The sequence below is a fragment of the Mauremys mutica genome, chromosome 1, assembly GCF_020497125.1.
Source record: "Mauremys mutica isolate MM-2020 ecotype Southern chromosome 1, ASM2049712v1, whole genome shotgun sequence".
Taxonomy (NCBI): Eukaryota; Metazoa; Chordata; order Testudines; family Geoemydidae; genus Mauremys; species Mauremys mutica.
Genome location: NC_059072.1, coordinates 112748349 through 112768765, shown reverse-complemented (window position 1 = coordinate 112768765; position 20417 = coordinate 112748349). Strand labels below are relative to the sequence as shown.

At 41.5% G+C, this 20417-nt stretch overlaps 1 protein-coding gene across 1 annotated transcript in view; it reads right to left on the bottom strand.

The window, feature by feature from the left end:
• Positions 1-20417, bottom strand: part of CACNA1C (calcium voltage-gated channel subunit alpha1 C) — a 636517-nt gene that overhangs the window by 576603 nt on the left and 39497 nt on the right. The window contains exon 3 of the mRNA XM_044991489.1: positions 16610-16715. Within this exon, the coding sequence (XP_044847424.1) occupies positions 16610-16715 (106 nt within the window). The remainder of the gene's footprint in view (positions 1-16609; positions 16716-20417) is intronic.

The window sequence follows — 20417 nt, the reverse complement described above, 5'->3', positions numbered from 1 at the left end:
GTCCCAGAAGTGTTCCAGCGTAAACCAACCTGGCACTAGAGGGACTCCTAGGCATCAAGATGGTAGCTGATGACATTCTTATTGTAGGAGAAGGAGATGTCACAGAAGATGCAATCCAGGACCATGATACCAAGGTGTAATAACTTCTGAACATTTGCTGGGAATATTAGGCTAAATGCAGACAAACTCAAGTGAAGAGAACTGAAGTCCTCTACATCAGAGATGCAAAGGACTCCTTCCTTTGTGATGATTTTGCCCTTCCTTTGCCAAACACCTTTTTTTGGTTCTTTTTTGGTTCTAAACGAGTTGTAAATTAAGATGATTTTTCCTTTTTCTTTTCTGTGAAGATACAAAGGGTCAATGTTTTGTCTTTAAAGCCAAAGGTTTTGGAGGTAACAGCAGGGCCCAAGGTTGCAGCAACTGTTTGTCACAAGTATGCAGTAAATTAGCAGCAATGGGTCAAATTATGGGTTCCTTAATCAAACAAAGCTCCCACTAAAGTCAATAGGAGTTTTGCCTCATTACTGACTACAGAATTTGCAACAATGTGAATTACATATAAAGAAATCTAAATGGGTCTTTTACATAAAGCTGTCTACTTCGCCTTTAGATATAGGCACATAACTCCTTTTATCATTAATGGGATTTTTATGTACTGATTATGGCGAGACTAGACCCTGAAGATGTAGGAAGAAAAGTAAATCTGCAGCAAAACCATCAGCACAAACGGTACCTGCAGTTTTCTCTTGACTTTATTTTGAACATTTCCAGGACTTCAAGGTTTTATTATTTTTACAGAGATAAGGAATAAAGTATACTGAAGAACCCAGTACTGTAAACTTCTCCCTGCATCCCTCTTCATTTGTGCTCTTTTTCCTGAACACAAGCCTATGGCACATCCAATGCACCTACAGTGATTTTCAGGATTTACAAATAATAGCTACTAGGGTTGTAAATTAATCATCTATAACTCATGTGATTAACTCAAAAAAATTAATTGCAATTAAAAAAATTAATTGCACTTATAACAATAGAATACCAATTGAGATTTATTAAATATTTTTGGATTTTTTTCTACATTTTCAGTATTGAGGTATATATTATTATACTTTATATTATTATTTTTATTACAAATATATGCACTGTAAAAATGATAAACAAAAGAAATAGTATTTTTCAATTCACCTCATAAGTATTGAAGTGCAATCTCTTTATCATGACAGTGTGACTTACTAATGTAGATTTTTTTCATTACATAACTTCAATCAAAAACAAAACAGTGTAAAACTTTAGAGCCCACAAGTCCTCTCAGTCCTACTGCTTATTCTGCCAATCATTAAGACAAACACGTTTTTTTTACATTGACGGGAGATACTGCTGCCTGCTTCTTATTCACAATGTCACCTGAAAGGGAGAACAGCTGTTCGCATGGTACTTTTGTAGCTGGTGTTTCAAGGTATTTACATGCCAGATATGCTAAACATTCATGCTTTGGCCACCATTCCAGAGGTCATGTGTCCATGCTGTTGATGCTCATTAAAAAAATAATGCATCAATTGTACTCCTTGGGGGAGAATCATATGTCTCCTGCTCTATTTTACCCACATTCTGCATATACTTCATGTTATAGCAGTCTCGGATGATGACCCAGCACATGTTCATTTTAAGAACACTTTCACAGAAGATTTGACAAAACACAAAGAAGGTACTGACGTGAGATTTCTAAAAATAGCTACAGCACTTGACCCAAGGTTTTAGAATCTGAAGTGCCTTCCAAAATCTGAGAGGGATGAGGTGTAGAGCATGCTTTTAGAAGTCTTAAAAGAGCAACACTCTGATGTGGAAACTACAGAATCCAAACCACAAAAAAAGAAAATGAACCTTCCGCTGGTGGTGTCTGACTCAGATGATGAAAATGAACATGTGTCAGTCCACACTGCTTTGGATCATTATCAAGCAGAATCCATCATCAGCATGGAAGCATGTCCTCTGGAATGGTGGTTGAAGCATGAAGGGACATATGAATCTTTAGTGCATCTGGCACATAAATATCTTGCAACTCCGGCTACAACAGTGCCATGAGAATGCCTGTTCTCACTTTCAGGTGACATTGTAAACAAGAAGCAGGCAGCAGCATCTCCTGCAAATTGTAACCAACCTTGTTTGTCTGAGCGATTGGCTGACCAAGAAGTAGGACTGAGTGGACTTGTAAGCTCTAAAGTTTTACATTGTTTTATTTTTGAATGCAGGTTTTTTCTGTTTACATAATTCTACATTTGTAGGTTCAACTTTCATGATAAAGAGATTGCATTACAGTACTTGTATGAGGTGAATTGAAAGATACAATTTTTTATTTTTTTTTACAGTGCAAATATAAAGTGAGCACTATCCACTTTGTATTCTGTGTTGTAATCGAAATTAATATATTTGAAAATGTAGCAAACATCTAAAAATATTTAAAATAAATGGTATTCCATTGTTGTTTAACAGTACAATTAATCGTGATTTTTTTTAATCACTTGACAGCCCTAATAGCTACTTTTTCATTCTAAAGGGACATCATTATATTATGATCATTCAGAAATTTAAACAGTTTAAAACTAAAGGGGAAAATGGTTGGGGAAATAGCATTTGTGTTGAAGTATGGACCTGCCATAAACAAAATATACAATTTGAATATCACCTAAACATAGTACCACCATTCTGAAGATACTGGCAGAGGCGCCACATCTTTTCAGAATCCAGGTCAAAATTGCCCTTTTTGATTTTAAAAGCTCCTATGTTCTTATTCCAGTTTACGACACAGAACTTCTTTCTCCCTGCTTCTCTTCCTGAGCCCTGTTCTAGACTAGCACAGCTCTCTGTTCTAACAAGCTCTGTTGCTGTTGGTACAAGAGTCTGCTCATCTGCAGCTCCTATCTGGAACAGACTTCCCAGATAATCTCTCTCTGTCACAGAAGTTATGTATTTCTTTTTCAAATGTCATATGAAAACCAACAGTCTGTACCTCTCCCTCTACTATGCCTGGTCTACATTACAAAGTTTACCAGCAAAACTTGCCTTCTGTCTGCACAGACTTGCCCATGTCCAAACACAATTTTGAGTCCTGCCAACAAAACCCTGAAGTTTTGCTGGTGAATTTAAACCAGTTCCCTGCATGACATACGTTCTCTACTGACACAGTTCTACTGGCACAATGCCTATATGAATGCAGAAGTACCTGTACTGGTACAACCAGTCCTCCAGCAACAAGTCCAAAATGCACCTGTCCCGGGGGCAGTGACTGCTCTGGTCAAATATTTAACTCTGCTGCCAGGGGTCCCAGTGACTGGAAGCCTCTTTTCCTGCTAGCTCACCTTTGCAGGCACACCTGTACAGGTATGGCTCCAGGTAAAACTCCAGCTTAACCTCGTGCTGCTGCCTGGTCCAGGAAAGAGATCCTGGATTTCCTCAGTCTGTGGGGAGAAGGAGCTGTGCTGGTAGGATTGTGGAATTCCTGCAGGAATAAAGATGTACATTCCAATATTTCAAAGGCAATGCAGAAGCTGGGGTACGACAAGTATGAGTGCCACTGCCAGGCAAAGAAGAAGGAGCTGCAGGAAGGTTACCAGAGGACAAAGGCAGGCAACAAAAGCTGCTACTATTGTGTATAGCTCAATGCAATACTGCGCAGGGATCCCTCACCTAATCCATTATGGACAGTGGACACCTCACTACCTCCAGAGGTGGGGAGGGACCAGAACTGCAGAATGACGGGGAGCTCATTGAGAAAGGAGAAATAGATGATGCAGGTCTGAGTGAGAACCAGGAGAACTTTAAAAGTAGCAGAAAATATAATAGGATGGACCAGAGGGAACTGTGTGGATTTTTAAAAACGGTGCAAAAACAAGTAGAATATGGGATGAAACAGAGGGAACTGTGGGAATTTGACCTCAAATTCCCACAATTCCCTGAAAAGAGTGCTATTATCTGACAACACAATGCAAAAATATCCCACAAAGTAATGTGCCAGAAGATGCCTGCCCAGTGCTACACATCTTTTACAATGTAACCTGATGCTGCAAGGACACACTGTACCAGTGAAGGCAGCTAACTGTGGACATACTCTGCTGAAAAAGCTAGGTTGATAGCAGTATGCCAACAGAACTTTGCCCTTAAAACTTTCCAGTGTAGACAAGTCCCTATTCTCTAACTGTATTACATTTTGCATAATATAATTGTACTTAATACAGTGACAGCACTATATATCAGTTAATTCTGTAATTATTACATAATTTTCATTATATTATTGGTTCTGTAAACCATTTTGTTATATATTGACAATTTTATTATTTTTAAGATTGCCCAATGCTTCGCATTATTGCGAACCTGTTTTCAGCTGTTCATAGCTTTGCCAAATTTTAACCATTTGGGCTGAAATTTTCCATACTGGATGGCTGACTCAAGCTGAATATTTTTAGACTATTTTAGCCAAATCAGTTCAGTTTAGTTCAGATGTTTCTGAGAATGAGGGTAAGAAAAATATATTTTACAAATTCTGAAGACCTTTTCTTTGAAATGCTCTAGCACCCTCATGCTTTGGAGCAGGGACTTGAACTTTGGCAAGGGGTGACTTGTGTGTCTGAGATTTGCCTTCTGCTGACCCCATGAAAATTAACCCAAATTTGGCCAAATTATAAGTCTTTGAAAAATTGCAGTTAACATACTCAGTAGATACTTCCTAGAGCTAAACAGCTAAAATCTCCAAAGATGCCATCCTAATGGAGCATACTTGAGCCTGTCACGGTTCCTAGTGCTAACGAGATTGCACAAGCTCCATCCCCACATAGTGACTAAACGTGCTCAGGGCCAAGACTATTTGGGCTCAGAGGTGTTTCCCTGTAATTGCTGCTCCTGGCTGCGGTGGGACTGGGCACAGGAACTAAAACCAGGGAGCCTGTCTCTTTTGCACTCCCAATGACCTCCCTGCTGGCATTCAGGCAGTGTGGAGGGGGAAGCTGTCGTATTTCAATGCAGAAGGGACAAAAACTGGACCAGGGCAAGGGGGCCAGATCCAGTGGAGGAGAGAGTGGAGTCATCTGCGAGAGAAATGGGACCATCTGGCCAAGGAATTTAATGAGACTGAGACTGGAGGTTGGAGGGAATAGGAAGTCTGACTGGCAGTAGGTGTGGAGAGTGGAGAAAGACAGTAAAGGAAGTGGGGGCAGGAACTGGGAGCCCATTGGCTGGGCTGGGAGGGGGCACAGATTGGAGGAGGAGCAGGAGGTGACTTGAACTGGCTGGACAAAGAGGCAGGGACAGCCAAGGACAGAGATTGGATGAGGAACCCAGTACTGGAGCCAGGTTCTGAGCAGTGAGAGAGGAGGCCTGGTAGAGAGGGGGGCAATCAATGGATCATTGATGGTGCCACCTTCAGTTATACCTATTGCCATGAAAAGGCACTACAATTACCCCTGAAAGCTGCTGGGGGCACAGTCTCCCTCCTCCCATTTAGCTCTGCCACTGGAATCCAGGGAGGGAAACTGGGAGCCCGTGGAGTAGGGAAGGAAGACACAAATCAGATGTGTTGCCTGGGAGGGGTTAGGATGAGAAGCCTGAGAAGTGAAGACCAGGTTTGGATAGGCAAGGAGAATGGGACAAGGAGCTAGTGGTGGGGAGGAGACAGGACTGGGACAGGGACAGGTTGGTGAGGATGGGGTCAAGCTTGGGGAAGACAGGCAGAAGTGTCTGTGCCAACTAGATCACACTCCCCTCCAGAATGGAACCCAAGATTCCTGAGTCTCACCATTCCTTTGCTGTCAGCAAATATCTGTGAACCACTCTGGCAAAGTGCGTGTCTCAACCCCCCTCTTGTGCTGGTTCACATAGAGGATGACAATCTATAACTGCTATCAATTATCATTAGCTCAAGTGGCAGAGGTCTGTGTGATTGATTCAAAGGTTCCAGGCCTGCTGATGAACCATGGTGGTGTCAATATGATGCCATATGATGGAATTTGTTTTTTTGAGTTTGCTTTTTAGAACCTAGGAAATTACATTAAAAAAACTACGTTAAAAGACAATCAAGGTTGCCAAGTCAAGTACTTCCGAGTTCTTGACTTTGCAATCTTAATAACAACATTATTTTAATATATACAGTAGAATCCCATTTAACCGAGCCTCCATTATCCAGCTCTCCTTATTAACCGAACCACTGGCCACCTGGGGTTGACAGTGGTGGGGCTCAGGCTTTGAGCTCCACATGGCTGGAGCTTTGCCTGTGACCCATGGCCAGCTGGTGCACCTGCTGTCAGCCCTGGGCAGTTCGGGCTCCTACTGTCAGTGCAACAGCCCAAGCCCTGGCTGCCTCAGGCTCAAAGCTCAAGCCCCACCACCCATTCTCCAGTTTATCCAGATGTTTGGTTATCTGATCTGGCCCTGGTCCCAATTAGATCGGATCATCGGGGTTCCACTGTATGCACATTCAGAAATTACATTTAAAATGTTACTTAGGTTACAAAGTCAATCACATGAAAGTTAGGAACTCCCCCAGTCTAAGTTACTCTTTGAACTTTAATTTGGCCCCCTTGTGCATATGTATTATTCTACAGTCTTTAATTACATGATCACATAGGATTTTTCCCACAGGACCCACCCTCATTCAGTGCACGGGGTGGATGGTGCCCAGGGAGTTAGGTAGCTGTTCACTATTTTTATCCTCTTCACTCAATCTTGGGCCACTGCCATACTTATTTCACACTATGGGATGAATACACAATTATTCTTTTCTTGATGGGCTTTTCTAGGGCACTTATCACCATAGTATCAGAATGCCTCATAGATTTCAATGAATTTATCTCCTCTGTGAGAGCAGCAGCATCCTATTTTGCAGGTGGGAAAGATGAGACAGAGACTTGCCTGAGGCCACAGTGACTTAATGACAAAGCCAGGATAAGGATTTGAACTGCCTGACTCCACACCCAGTGCTCATTCCTTCAGACCATGCAGCATTACTGCCAGTGACGCTGAGCATTCACTGCACCTACTGACTTCTGTTGAAGTTGTGAGTGCTCAGAAGTTCAGAATATCAGATCCAATGTGTCTCAAGTTGGCAACTCAACAGTGAGAAACACAGTGGCCACCTGCCAAGTTTAGGCTTACGTGACTTGCACAACATTATACAGGAAAGTGTGGCAGTGACAAGAATCGAACTGTGTTCACCTGTGTCTCATAAATCTGTCTTAATCACAAGGCCCTCATTTCTTTTCCTCCAAACCCCTACTTTGTTTTCTATACACCTTTCAATTTCTAGAGCAAATGAAGCAGGGATCGTACAACCAGCCTCATTCACTACACGATCCTGATTCATTTCCTGAGCCCTGTTTAGACTGTGCACTGAATAAGACAGTGGAAAAAAAATCATATGTGATCATGTAATTGCAGACTATCATAATCCAAATGAACAAATGGGGCCAAATTACGGTTGCCTGGCAACCTACATTCTGGCATTTCCTAACTTAAAGTGTTCAATTTTGCAACACAACATTCTTTTATGTGGGGGGTGGGTTTTAAAGTAATTTCCTATTTCTTTTAAAGGAAAAAGTTAAAACAAATTTTATTATTTACAACTGTAGCAACTCCCCACCCCGTCATGAATCACTGGTAGGATTTAAACCCAGACTCTTCAGCACTGTAGCTGAGCTATGCTGACTAACTACACCTCTACCCCGATATAACGCTGTCCTCGGGAGCCAAAAAATCTTACCACATTATAGGTGAAACCGCGTTATATCGAACTTGCTTTGATTCACTGGAGCACGTAGCCCTGCCCTCCCAGAGCGCTGCTTTACCACGTTATATCCAAATTCGTGTTATATTGGGTCATGTTATATCTGGGTAGAGGTGTACTTTGCTGGCAGCAGGAACAGGCTGTAGATGAGACGAGGGGAGCTCCTTCTCCATGCCTTGCCCTCACAGTTGAGAGGGAGTTGGGCGTTGTGCCAAGTCTGGTGGAGTGTTGTCGGAGGAGTGACTGGCCTGGGTCTGTCTCCCTCTCTCAGCAAAGCTGTCTTCTCCTGAGGTTCCCATTGCAGTGGCACAAGCCCGGCCTTAGATTAGAATGTTTCTTTTTCAAATATTATTTTGGCAAGCTGCCAACAATTTTTCTGAGGAAAGCAAGCAAGAGCTGTGCAATGGTGATTTCTCAACAAAACCTGAGCAGAATTTCATGGGACAAAGAAAAAGCGCTTCTCTGGCCCCAGAGATTTCTCCCTAGCAATTTCAAAAGCCTGCTGCAAACAATGGAAGGGTTTATGCTTTAAAAAAAGTTGCAAGAATCTTTTATAATGGAAAGTGTTAAGTAACCCAAATACAGGAATTGCTACCAGTTATATCTATCAGGGCCGGCTACAGACCCCAGCGCGCCAAGCGCGTGCTTGGGGCGGCATGCCACGGGGGGCGCTCTGCCTGTCGCCGGGAGGGCGGCAGGCGGCTCCGGTGGACCTCCCGCAGGCGTGCCTACGGAGGGTCCGCTGGTCCCGCGGCTCTGGTGGACCTCCCGCAGGCGTGCCTGCAGGAGGTCCACCGGAGCCGCCTGCCGCCCTCCCAGCGACAGGCAGAGTGCCCCCCGCGGCATGCTTGGGGCGGCGAAATTGCTAGAGCCGCCCCTGATATCTATGAAACCACTGTGATCCAAGACATAGAGAAGTGGCTTGGGACCCAGGAGATCTGGAGTCTAGTCCTGAAAATGCTGTTGATCGGCTTTGTGACCTTGGGCAAGTTGCTTCACTCCTATGTGTCTCTGTTTCATCTTCTCTATGAGGCAGGGATTGTCCCCGTGTCTGTGTTTTTACAGTGTGTAGTACAATGGGGACCAGACTGTGGTTGGGCACTCTTGATGCTAATGTAACATTCATAATACTAATGTTTATTGTTATGTGCTTACAGAGCTGTGCTGAAAAACTCTTACCCCTAGTAAACTCACTGAAAGATCATGTTTCCACACATGTATGTTTATTATTCCCTCAGTGATAAAAATTTAACTTTTAGAATCAGTGAAAAGTACTGAATTACAAACTTAAATGAACGTTCAGATTTAATATACTAGGGAAATAAAAACAAACCAAATGATAGATGTCCATACCATAGAGAAGGGAAAGCTGGCTCCTGATCTGCAAATTTCAATCCTAAAGCTGGTCAAAACATTCAAATTTCAACTTTTTGCAATTCCCCCACCCCATTATTTTGACCAGCTTTGTTCAATTCATTTTGAAAATAAAATCCTGCATATTATAGCCCTTACCGCTGACTCTAGGAAAACTTCTCATTGAAGCCAAAGGGACTTTTGACTAAGGACTTGCAGGATTTGACCCAATCACCCTCATGAGTCTCTTCCATGGGAAAAATCAAGGGAGGGAATCACTGAGTGGCAATGTTTGAAACAGCAGATTAACAGGCAACCAGAACACAGAGAATGGAAAACAATTTCCATCCTCTTGGCAAAGTTTTTCTTTTGATATTAAAACCAGTGTGAATGTAAAATACAAACTCTCCAGCACTGGCCTCCAAATACCCGGATGACAAGTGAAGATCCCAGGAAGGTGACAGACACTAAGCAAATAATTTACAGAATTGCTACATTTTATTTAAGATATTATTTGTAAATTTACTTCTGACTTTGTATACTGGAAGGGACCATATGATTGCAAGAATGCCACTTCAGTATGTGACCTTCAGAATTCTGTGATGAGCAAACTGATTAGACTTCTTTTTACCAGTATCTAGATTACAATATATCAAGCCACAGTATTATATACCCATTCATTGTGTGTCTGACACAAATGCAAAAAGATTAAACATACTTTCTCCTTTTTTGTACAGACATCATACATTCAATTGAATACAAACATAATTGCCAGTCAGCAAACTAGACACATATTTGTACTCTATCTTGCAGGCAAGCCCACTTTCCACAGGCAGACACACTCACAAGCACACAGGCTGGCACAATCTCTGATAGGCATGTACAAATCCCATCTTTCTTCATCCAAGGGGCATATTTCAGTTGTAAGAAGTTAATCAAAAGGTAACATCCAACTGTAAACACACACAAAAAATGAGCATAGAAAAAGAATGTTTAGTTTAACTATTGCAGCACAGTACAATTATTGCAGCAAGTATTTCCTTGCTATAAAAAGTTCAAGAGAGGGAAAGCAGGGCCATCAAAACACCACAACGAATTTTCTCCTGATATTTATCCAAAAGCATAAACAGTCAAGTGAGCTGTGTTATACGGAATGTGTTGCAAATCTTGGTCTTAACCTAGTTATGTTATCACCATGCTGTGACACTGACCAGGTGTGCCATTTTGCAATTGCCAGTAAAATGACAGAAGCATTTTCCTCTCAGCTTCCTATCTTACGCAGCCTATAGTTTTATTCTAAAGGTACATTATCTCTGGTTTTATGCATAATCGCCAGGAATAACATGCACCAAGACTCCATATGAACTACAGCCATGCAACAGGCTAACTTTAATTCCCCTCAAACTAGTTTCATTTTTCTTGACACATCACTGCTCTCTGTGAGCTTTTTTCATTTGTAAATTTAAGCAAAACTTTAGTTGAGTTCCTTAGTTCCAAAATGATTTTGCAGTTAATACTATTCCCTTCCATATGTATGTGTAATAAGTTTTTAGTGTACACAGAGTGTGTGTGTGCATGCGTAAATATGAAAACCATAGAAGCTACATGCATATTTCTATTATTCCAGGACTTCAACAGCCTGATATTATGCTCATTGAAGTCAGTGGCAGCTCAGACCCTAATTTTATAAACACAGATGTCTGCTGTTTTAAAAAAGTGGCCTTTCATATGTATTGTACTTTTAAATTAAAAAAATATACAAAACATAAGCATTGCATGGACACACATAAAAAAGGAAGAAATGAAAAATAAAACATATGCATGATGCCCAAAAGCTATTCAAGAACTGGTATAAGTCTATGGGTGAATGTAGTCAAAGATTTTTATTCGGAAAAATAGTTTTAAAACACTAAACTAGACAATGCGCCACAGTTAGTCCATTAACTGGGATTGCACAGTGTGTAAATCACTGGTGAATATGGCCCAGTATTCCTTACACCAGGCAAACTGTACCATAAAATGTTATAAAAAGTTCTGGTCATTCCACTGTACACCTCAGTATCCTTTTGAGTGTCTTTATGACCACTGCATGCCTGCCTGGTAAATACAAAAATACTCTGGAGCATTAGAAATGTATACATGATTTGATTATTTGTTATGTGGAAGTTTGGCCTTCCTCTGAAACAACAGGTACAGTGCTAGCCACTGCTGAAGGAAAAACACTGAATTAGAGGCAGTCCTTGACTGGAAGATGCCAGGTGACCACAGCAATATTCATCCTATCCTCCCTCACAATCTGTTCTCCTCATCTCCACCTCCATTCAGTCCAGTTGTACGCACATTCACCACTCATCAATCAGTTTTGCATGCCCCTTTCCATCAGTTCTTACCCAATCTCCCCACCCCCGACAATTCACTTCTGTCTTTTCCTTCCCCAATTCATCTGCTGTATCTCCCTCTCAATCACAAAATCAGTTCTGTCCTTAGCCAATCAATTAATCAGTTGTGTGTCCATCATTCCTTAAGCTCTTGAGTTCTGCTCTTCATTTCATGTCATCAGTGCTCATACATTCCATCTCTTTTTCCGCTCCCCTCCCTTCCCTTGTTGGCTTCAACAATATTTGTCTTGGAGACCTGACTACTCACCCCCAAATTCCCCTTATTTGGGCTTGAATTAAGGGGAAGTGGAAAACTCACGGATTGGCTGAGTAAGGATGCAGCCTCGGTTTCATGCTGCTGGTGTTTGGGGCCTGACTGGTGATGGGCTGGGAGAGATCTCAGTGACCCCTGACTCACTCTCTTCTTTCTCTGTTACTGGATTGAGAAAGAAGGGCAGCTACACACTGGCTCTTTTCCTGACTCCTTGCTTGGCTGCAGGAATCTTTCATGGTCAAGGCAGAAACAGACTGAGCCACATAACAGCCGGGAACTTGTTGGGGAGGGACCCTGTCTGCATGGTGCATAAACACCATTAGGTGATGATACTGTGCATCACTGACAGTCTAAAAATGAGGGTGACAGCAGCCTGTAGGAGCCACTCCCAGAAAACACATTTATATAGGTGCAGAGCACTGAGGACGGGAGCTTCCAACCAGCCCCAGGAACCTAACACATTTATGGGCAACTCTCCACAACCCAGTCTACATCACTACACCCAGTTAAAATGGCTTGATGATGTAATCCAGGATAGCAAGTCCTATATTAATATTGTAATGAACTGGCTTATATATATATATATGTACAAGTGCCCGTCACAGATGGAAACAGAACTTTTCATCTGTGTGTCTTTGATCCTATATTAACATCTTAACATGTTATGAAGATTCTCTTTCAGTTCAGATGGTAAGGGCCAGTGCTATTTGAACCGCATATAAGTCTCATGTATGTTCCTAACTTCTGATTTAGTGCAAAGTATGTATCATACCTAATGACAAAGGTGATAAAAAGAGGGAGGTGAATGTGTGTCAATGGATATTATCCATGTGGAGTGAGGCATATGTACTTCTGAGCAAGATTCTTATGGAGAGTACAAATATGTCCTGTTTGACTTTTGATTAATCTCATACCCTCACAGGTAGAATTTACCCAGATCATAATTATTCCGTGAAACCATATTAGCCACCATTTTGCTCAGCTTTACACAAAAAGAAAAGCACTGGTTGAAGTTCACACAGTCCACAACTCCCTCATCTCCCAACAACCACCTCCTTGCCATTAACTTTTTTTAAAAATTGTTTTATTTCTCCCCCATCTCAAAAGATAAAGTTGCTTTAAAAGTGACAATGAGATATTAGAAAAGTAGTATTCACAGCCTGAGGAAAGTGTGCCAGTTTATTGGAAAACAGTTGTTTTATTTTGTCAAACCTTATTTAAAAAAATTGTTACACATCACATACTGGGTAATGTGTCTCTTGAAGAAGATTCTCCATGTCTCAGAAAATCAGGGATGGAAGGGTTGTTATGGTAATACTTCACCTTCCCCCTCCCACCCCAAATGAAATCGCAAAGTGAATGTGAAGCAAGACTTGTTACCCAAGTGAAAAGATTTTCCCTGGGCAGTTGGACACATTCCACTTCCTTTCAGTCAGACTGACTCTTTAAAAAAGAAAGAGATAACACCGTATATGCCCATCTGCACACAATATAAACATACCCACAGTGAAATAGGGCACACCCTTTCTATTGAAGAAATAATCCTTTGCGATTCTAGACTCCTAAACTAGAGAACAAAATAAACTGACAGCTGAGTGTTTGCAAGCAAAAGTATTCCACGAAGTACATTTGGGTTTAGAACAGGAGAGTATGTTTGGTTTATAATCCTTCTCTCTCCACTTAAAGCCCTTATTTCTCTGTCCCTTCACACAATTTGGCTATTTGAGTGCAAGAGCCCTCTGCTTTGCACTTGATGCCCTTTGGAACAATTTTCTTCTACCTCTGCCCCATCAACTCTCCATCTCATTCCAAATCTCTGCAGAACACATCTTTTCACCCTTATCTAAACCTCTTAGCTCTGCTCTCTCTTAGCTATTGCTTAATATTTAACTATTTATATTCCACATTTCTGTGAAGCATTTTGGAATGCACTGTGTGTAAAACAGGTTATACAATGTATTTTTTTAAATTCCTAGGTACAAATATTAAAACCTGGGCATATCACCTTGTGAGAGAAAGCAAAATGTTAACAGGCAGAACCGCTGTACTGACTGAAATACAACTTGAAAGCTTAATTCAGCAAAGGGAAGGTTTCCCTCAGGATGAACCAACCAGGTTATGTCCTGACATTCTATCAATTTTAACAGAATGCCCCTTTTACAAGGGGCAGGACCAGTGGTGTATTAACAAATTTGGCGCCCCTAGGCCCTCAAAAAATTGCCGCCCCCTCCCCCCCAGCTCACCTCTGCTCCCTCGCAGTAAGCCTGGGAGAGAGGGGGGAGAAGGGGAGTTGTGGCGCACTCAGGGGATGGCAGCGGTGGAGCGGAGGTGAGCTGGGGCGGGGAGTCTGCCGCTACTCGCTTCTCCCTCCCTCCCAGCACTTTCGCGTGGCAAGCCTGGGAGGGAGGTGGAAGGAGGGAAGCACGGCATGCCTGGGGGAGGAAGCAGGCCTGGGATTTGGGGAAGGGGCGGAGTTGGGGATGGGTTGCAAGCAAATTTGCCGCCCCTGCAAATTTGCCACCCTAGGCCTAGGCCTTGTTGGCCTAGGCGATAATACACCGCTGGGCAGGACAAGAGGCCATTGAGCAGTCAATGCTCCAGGACCAAGCACATAATACAAAGTAAAGCCTTACCGCCACTGAATGAAACCACACTTCACTGCCATTGGACACCTGACCTACTACATGAGCCTTTGCTGACATTTTAAATTGTTATTCCACTGAGATCAAAACAACAACAGGACATAGGGAAACAGTTAATTTTTTTCTTTCCCCTAACTCCCTAGACCAGCTGCCCAAATAAATGAATTATTTCTACCCAGCCCCAAGTAAAGTGGACACCTTTTACTAACCTGTCCCTAGGAATTCTTGTATTTTATATTATATCACTCACAAATAAGGGGAGATGTTTTGATAGTATGGTCATGGCATGAGGTGAGATATTAAACAGAAGTACCATATGTGTGCAACAGATCTCTGCATGGAAGTTGCTCAGCTTCATTTTAATCATTATGCCAGACAGGCCAACTTCAGTCTACCTGATCCTATTACCAAAGTTTATCTGAAATGTTACTCAGTTGCCATTATCCAGTAGTTTCATGATGCTGAAATAAGACAATTTCACTTAGCTCTGGAATAGGATGAAATTGAAGTTCTCCAAGCTTCAAATCTGCTTCATTTGTATCTTTTAATGTTATAAATCAAAATGTATAGTAGACAAGGAGACAGTATTCTGTTTATTATAATGGCCATTAAGGGAAATTCCTGTTTGTATAAGATACAGACACTATTGTTTGACTTTTATTACAAGATGTCCATTGCTGAAAAGGGACATGTTTTATTGTTAAAGTAAATTATCCACACACCCACACAACCCATGATCATCATCATCCAGCACTCTGATTCCAACCGTTCAATCAGCCAGCAGGACAAATAGCAATAGGTAATGATACCAATTCACAAACATCCTTGTTGAAAGCCCAATATGAGTTTGAAGCTAAGTGGAAAATGACTGAAAACGTATGAACAGGCATACACTTTTTCCCTGTTTTTAACTTTTTAAAGACGTTTCAAAGCAAGAAGGTTGTTTGCAGAACCAGTGCTAGGCATAAGCAGACTAAGCAATTGTTTAGGACCCCAAACAGCTCAAGGGGGGTCCCATTCACTTTTTATTATAAGAACTTGCCTGTTTTAGTATTGGAGATGGGCAAAAATATTCCTATTTAGAACCCCAAATGGGCTAGCGTCAGCTAGAGAGACAAGGTGGATGAGGTAATATCTTTTCTTGGTCGAATAAAAGGTATTACCTTACCCGCCTTTTCTCTCAAAGCAAAAAAGTAAATTTAAGATTTTGCCCAGGATCTATGTTCCAGGAAAGATCTGGAAGTCTTTGTTTTTACTGCAATTTGTTTTAGACAACTTCGAGAGAATAGTTCATCAAAACAACCAGTTCCCCAGAGAATAGCGTAACATTTTTAACAAGTCATACATGCCAGCTGTCTCTGTTTAGGAGAAATGGCCCTTATTTTCCCCACTCTATCCATCCAAAAGGTCTTTCATGCCACAGAGGTTCAACTGGGGTAAGAGCACAGTATCTCAAGTCTTACCCTCCCAGAGTAAGACTTCATTCTGTTCCAATCAGATCATTAGATTTGTTCACATAATATTTTCAGAGGGAGGGCTAAGTTTTATTCTAATTCTGTGGATTGCATTCCAAACCTCTGTTTTGTGTTGTGCTCCGCCTGTACAGAGTTCTTTGCTATGACTTCACACTAAGCCAAAAGTAAACACTCCTTCCTTTTTCCATGGACAACCTATCCCAAAATACTGGCATTTGCATCAATGGAAACAAGAATAGCAATCTTCCCTGGCAAGAGAAAAAAACCCTTTAAACACACATAAGTCCTAATGTGCAGTGCAAACATTAACGACTTCCTAGACATTAGTCACCAAGCTGCACTGCTGTACATCACCTGAGAGAAGGACCTTATCAATTAAACAAAGGCACTTAATGAAACAAAGGCATAGCAATCTATAATTAAAGATATTCTGTGCAAACACCTGCAGTTTAAATTTACCAAACACTTCTACAGCACATTCAGATTTACTAACCAAAACACCACATACAGGATTCTCACAGTTTTTTTGAATATTCTTTGCTTGATGAGACAGGTGCTAATATGGATAAAGAGCAATACAGCATTCAAAACTAAAATCCACAGTTCTGTTGTATGGAGTTGATGCACGCCTTATTTTCTCCTTAGCTCCTGACCAACTCTCCAGTCAGTTTTAAACAAGGCCTACAAAAGAGTAAAATTGGACACCTGTGAGGACTTACCAGATTGGAATTGGTGGCATTGGAATCATCTTCTGGAAAGGGGATATAGATAGCTAAGGCCACACAATTGGCAAAAATAGTCAGTAAAATAATTATTTCAAATGGTCTGAGGAATGGAGTTAAGGAAGTTATTCTGAAATGCGCACACACAAGTTAAAAAAAAAGAAAAAGATTTATAAGAATTCTGTTTAAAGAAAACATTCCAAGCCCCTTATATTCTGAAAAGAAACATATGCCTTTTTAAGTGCTTTTAGGAGGTCCCAGCCAAGATTCTTCCTAATATGTCAAAAGCAGTGTAGGCCAGTCGCGTGCCAGAGTAAACACAGATTTCTTAAATGTTTTTTCTTCTTTTACTTAGATTGACTTTTACTTAAGTTTCCCCTCATGTGTAGCTGTGCTATTTTTAAGAGAAATGCCTATTCAGACAGGACCTCTCTTTCCTTTTGTGATACAGTTTCTCTTGTCCATACACAGCGGTCATTTAGGACTATATATTTTAAATATTTTTGACAGCAGGTTAGCATTTCTCAACCCTGTCCCCTCACATTTCAAAAAGACATTCAATGAAGCACTAGAATCTGTAACAAATAGCTTGAGATATATTTTTAAGACAGCGTCTCTTTCCTCAGTTTTGATCTCAAAAGGAATTAAGAGTGAGTGAGTGTGAGTGAGAGTGAGAGACCAGAGATTGTTTAAAAGGCATGATCAAGGTTGTTAAGGCAAAAAGTGGCCTGTCTTAAAGTTTTCATACTGCACCACCTTATGTGAAGGATTCAAGCCAGGGATTTTTTTAAAAAAATAATCTATTTGCTGAAATAGGATTTTTTTTAATTGTATTTTTGTGTACATTGGCTTCAAATGCAAAACAAATGAAAGCCTAGCCAATATGTCAGGGATACTCTTCAGCCAAGCACAAACTATGTCAGGGAACCTATGCAAGGGCATTTCAGCTCTCTGGTGTGTGCACACACACACACACACTTCTTAAAATTTTTACTTTTGGGGGGCACAATAAGGCCCAAATCCTGCACAACCACTTATGTATATAGAGCCCTATCCAATGTCCATTGAAACCAATGTGAGTCTTTCAACTGACTTCAGTAGGAATTGGATTGGAGCCATGCTTAACTTTATGCACATGTGGAGTCACTGATCTTAGTAGGACCACTCAGGTGCATAGAGTTACATACAGTATCAGGCCTAGAGCTGTGAAAATAACCAATTTTTTGGTTCACTGGTCAAACTGAAAAATCTAAACAAAAAATCAAAATTGTTTTAGATTGACTCAAAATGTAAATTGTTCAGTTTTCTCAGAGAAACAAACAGAAAACAAAACAAAACAAAACAATGAAAAAATTATTTATTTCAGGTTGATCAAAACATAACATTTTAATTTCAGGCATTCACCAAGCAGAGAAGCAGGTGGGGATATCCTTGACTCTTTTTACCCAATAGCCAAGTGTACTCACCCAGGATGTGGGAGACCCAGGTTCAAGTCCCTCCTCTGCCTGATATGGAGCATGGATTTGAACTGGTGTCTCCCACATTGCAGGTGAATGCCCTACCCAGAGGGTGGATCTCAATCTCTCCTGCTGAACCTTTTCCACTTTATATAAATAGTCACTAGAGCAGGGGTGGACAAACTATGGTCCGCAGGCCAGCGTTTTAAGCAGGCCTGCAAGTCGCACCATGCGGCTCGGCCCCGCTCTGGCCGGGATGCTGGGTCAGAGCCGCACCATGTGGCTTGGCCCCGCTCGGGCGCTCTGGCTGGGGCGGTGGGTCAGCAGCTGCACCACGCAGCTCCCAAAAGCTGCAGCATGGCACTGCTCTGGCTCCTAGGTGCTACAATAGGAGCTGCAGGGGCGGTGCCTGCAGATGGGGCAGCGTGCAGAGCCACCTGGCTGCACCTTCTCATAGGAGCCAGAGAAGGGACATGCCACTGCTTCCGGGAGCAACTTCAGGTAAGTGCCGCTCGGAGCCTGCACCCTCTGAGCCTCTCCCCATGGGCCAACCCCCTGCCCCAGCCCTGATCCCCATCCCGCTCTCCAAACCCCTCAATCCCAGCACAGAACACCCTCCTGCACCCCAAACTTCTCATCCCTAGCCCCACCCCAGAGCCCACCCCCCAGCCAAAACCTGCATTCCTTCCCACACACCTGCTCCAGCCCTGATCCCCCTCCCACCCTCCGAACCCCTCGGTCCCAGCCCAGAGCACCCTCCTATACCCCAAACTCCTCATCTCCAGCCCCACTCTCTCTCTTTGGACAATCAATTATGATCCCAGTTCTGCAAAGACATGGATATGATTCCCAGTGTTTAAAGTTAAATACATGCCCAAACCTTTGAAGAATCAAGACCAAAGTTGGTTTAGATTTTATTTATAGCCAGTTTTATTTGTGTGATCTTAATGCTGTAGTGTTTGGGTTTCAAGCACTGTAGACGAATGTTTACTTTGTCTAAAAACCTTTTCACTGGAATTTCTTTTTTTAATTGTGGAACATTTACATTGATATTAAGTTCAAGTTTTATAAAAGCTTAATATTTCAAAATTTATTTTTTGAGACAAATGTAAATTGACAGTATCTAAATGTTGCACTAGAGCAAGGATTGGTGCAAAGTCCTGGCCCTTCTGAAGATACTGGGAGCACCTCTGACTGGGAGCACACCCATTGAATTTCAATAGGGTCAGGATTTTACCGCAGACATATAAAAAGTGCACAGTTGGGAACCTTAAGGTACAATAGAATACAACTTTCCAGGTACTCACAGGCCAAGTTTTAATCCTAACAACCTTGATAGTACCCCTTTAATAACTGTTACTATATCTATTACAATGGGAGCCCTTGTATATATGTGACCAGACACATCTCAGAAATAAGGCTTTGCAGGTTTGGACTTTTTCTTTTGTGGGAAGCTGCAAATCACAGCATAGTAAAATAAAAAGGCCATTAATGACATCTGATATTTATTTAACATCCTGTGTGCTTTGGCTTTCAGTATTCAGAAGATTAAGATTAAAATTCTAAATAATTTTAAATAATTGGGAATAGTCAGAGTGCAGAATAAGATGAAATCTCATCATAACCCTTTGATGATATTGAAATATTTTGTGGTTGTAAACAGTAGACTTTCAGGGACAGTTTTTGATAGAAAAAAATCTTCTATTTATTAGCTTTAAAAGAAAAAAATCGAGCACCAGCATGTTCAAATTGATTTGATTGCATTGCTTGATCCTCTTCAAATCTCATCAGTGCTCCATCCTGTTTTACAACACAAGTCCCTTCATCCAACACTGATCTTATCCATTTATCAAACTTCAATTCATGCTATCTACCTAAAGACCTGTCGTTACTGAGGTGCCAGTAAGTAAACCAATATTCAGTTTAGACCCCTAAGTCATCCATCCATCATTTTATGCTAAAAGCATTAGTGTTGGGTCAGAAGGGATAACAAGTAGCAAAACCAAATCAAAGGGATTAAGAACTAGCATCCCAAAAAGGAAGGAATTGACTAGAACAGGGGTAGGCAACCTATGGCACGCGAGCTGATTTTCAGTGGTACTCACGCTGTCCGGGTCCTGGCCAGTGGTCCGAGGGGCTTTGCATTTTAATTTAATTTTAAATGAAGTTTCTTAAACATTTTAAAAACCTTATTTACTTTACATACAACAATAGTTTCGTTTTTATTATAGACTTATAGAAAGAGACCTTCTAAAAACGTTAACATGTATTACTGGCACGCAAAACCTTAAATTAGAGTGAATAAATGAAGACTCAGCACACCACTTCTGAAAGGTTGCTGACCCCTG